Below are 6,000 nucleotides of genomic sequence, written 5' to 3' on the forward strand. Positions count from 1 at the left end.
ATCTTTTGATGAGATAATCTACTGCTCTCTGCTCTCTGCTGCCTGAGGTCAACACATTACTCAAATACACTGAACAAACACCACTGGCATTCTCCCTCTAATACACTCTGACACTTACACATACAAACACACACACACGTGATTTGTAAGCTGTCAGTGAGTGAAGCTTTGGGTTGTTGATTCTCTGGTCTCTAATATTATTCACTGTGATGTGTGTCGACCCACGCAGGACTGCAGGAGGTGCTGCAAAACACACACACATCAGGGGTTCACACACACACACACACACACACACACGTTATACAGTATACTATATGTATTATACATGTTACAAGACTAAAAACACAGCGTGATCTGTGCCTCCTTCATTCACCACCACTGAAGACAGGGCTGTACCTGTAGCTCACGTGTAGCTCAGCTCTAATAATGAGCCGCATGAGCAGAATCACAGCTTTGTGTTGAAGAAATGTTATTAAAAAAATATAGAAATGTATCAAATTTGTATTTGTTTTTTCTTCTCCTCTCCTGCAGGCCTCGTGTCTGCCAATGTCAATCATCATTGTGGGGGTAGGGCCTGCAGAATTTGATGGTGAGTCTACAAGATCTTGTGATTTTGAGAGTAATGACTGACACATGCTTACCAGGTTTGTGTTTTCCTTTCCCATCTATCCCCCTCTGTGTTTTTTTTTTAAATCGTTTTCTTCTTCTCTTCAGCTATGGTTGAGTTGGACGGCGATGAAGTCAGAATTTCATCCAGAGGAAGATACGCTGAGAGAGACATCGTTCAGGTACATGCTGCTGATTGTTTTGACAGAGATCAAGCATGAAACCACATCCAGGATTATACATTAGCTCTGTCACTGAGGCTTAGAGAGTCTCATGTGATATTATACTCTACATCAAGGCTGAATTGATACAACCAGGTAGAAATAAATATAAATCTCTAGGCCCTTATTAACCGCTCCCCTGCTGGCCATTCTCATACAGTTTGTTTTACTACTACAATTCCACCTATCCCCATGTTGGCTCCATGAGACACATACAGTACATTTATTCATCTTAGAAGCCCAGTTCCTAAATACAGTAGTAAAGGTTGTAAACTTCAGTCAATACGAGATACAGTAATAAAGCAGGACCCGGTGCAGCAGGTGAATATTCTCAAAATAAATTAAGATTAAATCACTACAAAGAGTTTTTCCTGGAGGCCCAGGGTAGTCATCCACTTTGACCCACAGACAATCCAGCCCTGGAAAAAAAAATATCATGTCATTATGCTGCTGCCAGTCATCTTGATCCAAGTGTCATTTATGCAAAAGTATCAAACCTCAGAATGATAAAGGATTAGAGTGACGCCTTGTTACTGTATTTCTAAAGGTGAGTCCTGTCCAGCTCTGTCCTAGCAGACAGACACCGTCACCTTGACCCTATGGTGCACCAGACCCCATATGGCCAAACAAACAAACAAACAAACAAACAAACCCATAGACACACATATCACTGACTGCTGCCCAGTTGTTGTGAAGAGTCTGCCAAATGTCTGTTTCTCTGTCTTTCACTCAGTCTCACCTTCTCATTAAAGTGTATGAACAGACACTGAGCTCTGACCCCCGGGCCCTGGTTTAAAGGGCCCACAGGGCTGCATGAGGTCTGGAGCCAGTCAGACCTGTCAAGTGCTACAGAGAAAAGTGAAAAGGAGCCACATCAGAGGCCACCTTTCAATTACTGCAGTTTGGGAGACGAGAATTAATTTCATATTTATGTAAGTTCCCTCGCATCAAAGCAAAGAAAAGGAATGCAGATATTCAGAATGAGACGTTTGTTGTGTTGTGCTGCGGCTAAGTCACGTTTCCCACCATCCATGACCTTTATACTGCTGCTGTCATATCTTGCTCCCTCATCTCACGTGGGCGAGAGAGACACACTCGTTAACTGGCTTTTTAACAAGCTGAAGTACACACAAATGCACACACACACACACACACACACACACACACACAGAAAGAGAAAAACCTGGAGATGGAGCAAAACTAAGTTTCAGTGCGGGAACATTACATCAGCTCTGCCTACAGGCTCTCATTACCAGCATGCTAATAACCCAGAGACACATGGCGAGGTTTACGTTTTACAGCAAGAGTTTCCAACACAAATTGGCCCCTCATACGATTCTGTGACTGTAGGTAACAATATCTCATTAGGTAAATGAAATGGAGACGTCTCTGCATCCATCCTCACTGAGCTCAGCTGTAACCTATCATCTGTATAAGAGCAGATGACCTGCGACATGATAATCTTTGTGACAGGATACGCATCTATAAAATCAACAGGTGGATTAGGATTGTGAAGGAGGCAACGAGATGAGATGTAAATAACGAGTTGCAACAGCCTGATAGTTAGAGAACAACATGTGCGCAAGGGTTCTTCAGATAAACTCTCACTGGGAACTGTGAAAAGTGACCCTCCAACAACAGTTTGTAGCTCAGTGTATGATAAAAGCCTGTTGAGAAAATAACATGTTCATCCAGATATGTAGCCAATTGTAGGTACTGTACATCTAAGGGAGCCATTTCAATTGAATAGTCCTTCTATCACAACTTTGTCTTATCTTCATAGTTTTCTTTAAGACTGAACAATGAATCAAAATAGTGAAATCACATCATGGCCAAGTGCAGTCTTGATCGGTGAAATAAATAATGTCACATACATCATTAACAATGAAGTAATGACCCAGTGTTGCCCATAAATTATATTCTCAATTCAGCAATGAACAACATGCTTGTTTTTGTGTGTTCACCAGGTTCATTGTAGCCAAATTATTGAAATCAATTCTTTCATTTACATAAACACAGTTATGTTCATTAAAACACACTTGGCCACTGATTTTTGAACCACAGCTTTCCTGGTCCCATTTCCCAGTAAAAGAAGGCCCAGTGAGCTGGAGGCAGTGAGGTTCAGACTCTACATTCATGAAAATCAGGACATTAGTCGCTGATGGCCGTGAAACTGAGTCTGGAATTGGAAACATTGTTACCCACCCGTTCTTTTAAGTCCACAGGATCAATCGCAAAAAAGCTGAGTTGGGTTTCAGATTTGTTATCAATCACTTCTTGAATGTACTTGTTGTGGAACTTAGCCATGCTGATCCCCTGTTCAAATCTGTAGAGTTACAGCTGGTGTGTCACTGCTGGCTCTGCACCCATCTGGATTTTTTGCTCTGATATATTTCACCCTCATTCCTCTGCTCTTCTTTCTCCTCACCCTTTTTCTTCCACCTCTACTCCATCTGTCTCACCCTCACCCATTACTGCTCCTCTCATCTGTCTATCCCCTGAGCTCCTCTACCCTTAACTCTAACTGCTACTGCACCTGTTATGGTTTCCAATCTGGTGCGGTGCATTTTTCAGGGATAATGGTGGCAGATTTACCACTTGAAACCCTGTACTTCTTTTTGAAAAAGTGGGTCCTCATCCCTCCGCCACCTGACTCATTTTAAAACCAGAGCTCTGTGAAGGGGCTCCAAAATATTCACCTGACTGTGGTGAAAGGCCGAGGCTGAAGCTTCATATTCCAGGCAAAAAGTTTTCATCCTCACCTACAGAAAACTTTTTTTTTTTAAACACTGCAACAAAACACCGTTCAGTGTTGAGCTAGTTAGTCCCAGTATTATTAGATTATAGGACTGAATTATCTTTTTTGCTAGCTTGTTTGCATTGTGTAAAAATAAGACATGCTAGCTGTAAATAGGGTTAATGTATCCTGTCATTTCACTAAATGTGATTATGATTTGTTACAAGACATTGACAGTAAATCTCACTTAGATATGTAAGTAGTGAGCTAGTTAGCCAGATGTGCTAACAACTGTGGAGTGACCTTCAGTTCACTTCCTCAACCTCTGCTTCCTTCTTCTTCTTTTCACAATGTCACTTCAGTGGTGTTTCTGTCCTCTCCTCCCTGTTAGTTCGTCCCGTTCAGAGACTACATCGACAGGACGGGCAACCACATCCTGAGCATGGCCCGACTTGCCAAAGACGTCTTGGCCGAGATCCCCGACCAGTTCCTCTCCTACATGAGGACCCGCGGGATCAAGCCTTCGCCGGCGCCACCACCCTACACACCACCCAGCCAGCCAATCCAAACCATGATATGAGGAGCGATGCAGAGAAAAAAAAGGTTTTTAAGGAGTCAGGGGTCAACTTAACCGACTTAACGTGCAAAATACTTCCATTTTCCTTAAAGCCACTCTCCATGCCTTGATGTGGTGGATCACGCTGGTCTTTCTTGTGTTCAGGAGGCTGCATGTCGGGCCAAGAGAGTGATGCTTTTGAGGGCAGGAAAAGCCAATGAGAGTCTGTTTACTTCCACTGTCAAGCATTCCTGTTGCTGTCTGGATCTTTTTTTTTTTGTTATTGCCTGGAAAACCTGGACAGGCTTTGGAGAGACTTTGGAGAGTATGGAGAAAGATTTAATCGGTCTGATCCACCTGATGGAGGAAAGAAAGAAAGAAAGAAAGAAAGAAAGAAGGGAGGGAAGAAGAAACGTTGTAAAGAGAATGTCTCCAGACAAAACAAAGGAATCACTTGATCTTAAATGAACACTAACTTCTTCTGTAAATAACAGGACATGTAGAACTCTCTCTCTCTCTCTCTCTCTCTCTCTCTCCAACTCACTCATTGTTTACAGTAAATGCTAAGAAGAATTTTTACTGTTGATACTTTTATATTCACATAGTTTCAATATGAAGCTTGTAATACTCTCATGTACTCTCACTCTCTATCTGGTTCTCTCTCTCTGTGTCAGTCTCTCTCTCTCCTGACAGGTGTCAGGTAGCAGCAGTGCAGGTCCTGGTCCTGGTCCTGGTCCTGGTAGCCCCTCTGTACCGTACCGTACCGTGCTGTACCATACTGTACTGGACTCTAGTGTTTGTATTAACCTTTTGCATGAGTGTAGCCTCAGTCAAGTGCATGCATTTAGTGGCCCTGCACTACCTCTTCTACCCATCAGCCCATCTGTCTGTCTGTCTGTCTGTCTGTCTGTCCGTCCGTCTGTCTGTTTGTCCCTCTGTCTGTCTGTCTGTCTGGGGGGAGGCCTGTCTGTCTGCCCGTTTCTCTGTTTGTCACTAAACCCCGTCTGTCTGTCTGTCTGGGGGGAGGCCCGTCTGTCCATCTGTCTGTCTGTCTGTCTGTCTGTCTGTCTGTCTGTCTGTCTGTCTGTCTGCACTGCACTGCTCTCAGGCCTGAGAAGTCTGCCTCCCCTCTTGTCTCTGACTCTCTCTCTCTCTCCTTTCTTTTATGCCTCTGTCACTTTATCTAGCTGTGTTTCCATTCAACTATTGTTTGTGTTTTATTAGGCATAACATACTTTGGATTTCTGATTTATACCTGAATGCTTGACAGTCAAAGGTTGAAGAATTGGTCAAGACATTTAAAATGTATCAACTCCATAATCCAGAGATGTGAATTCCCTGTACAAAGGTGTCTGTTGCCTTCAAAAGCCAGTGTGTGCATTATGATCATGATTTTTCATTAGTTGTGCCTTTAGAGGAAACAGTTAAATGTTGCATCGTCAGTAACAGTTTCAGAAAGGCCAGTTTGTTCGTTCAACTCAAGATTATGAAGATTCAGATCATGTGATCTTTTGTGTAGCATTTTAGCCTGTTGAATGGGAACATAGCTACTCTGTCTGTCTCTCTCTGTGTATGTGTCCTCGTCTCTTGTCCTCCAAACTGCCTTGGCAATAGGATGCCCACGTGCCCAGGGGGTTTCGTCTCTCTATGTTGTCAAACACCCACGTCCCTGCCCCATGTTTAAAATGATAGCAGCTGCTCTCAAACAGGAAGCTGTTTGAGCAAAAAGAGCCCAGTGGTCAAAAATGCAGAGAAAAACACATTTTCCCTACGTTTGCTTTTTTTTGTTCCATTTTCTTTTCTTCGATTGTGTATTTTTCAATTGCACCTTTGATATAGCTTTTTATATGTTTGTTTTTATGATGTGTATTTTTATGTGC

At 42.8% G+C, this 6,000-nt stretch overlaps 1 protein-coding gene across 1 annotated transcript in view; it reads left to right on the forward strand.

Moving 5' to 3' along the window:
• LOC146963116 (copine-8) overlaps positions 1–4,388 on the forward strand; it is a 117,762-nt gene extending 113,374 nt beyond the window's left edge. Inside the window, exons 18-20 of the mRNA XM_085769751.1 lie at positions 532–589; positions 715–788; positions 3,956–4,388. Coding sequence (XP_085625877.1) covers positions 532–589; positions 715–788; positions 3,956–4,144 — 321 coding nt within the window. The 3' untranslated portion in view covers positions 4,145–4,388. The remainder of the gene's footprint in view (positions 1–531; positions 590–714; positions 789–3,955) is intronic.
• The last annotated feature ends 1,612 nt before the right edge of the window (positions 4,389–6,000 follow it).

The sequence above is a fragment of the Trachurus japonicus genome, chromosome 23 (genome assembly GCF_045865225.1).
Source record: "Trachurus japonicus isolate A0001 chromosome 23, Traja_1.0".
In the NCBI taxonomy this organism is placed as follows: Eukaryota; Metazoa; Chordata; class Actinopteri; order Carangiformes; family Carangidae; genus Trachurus; species Trachurus japonicus.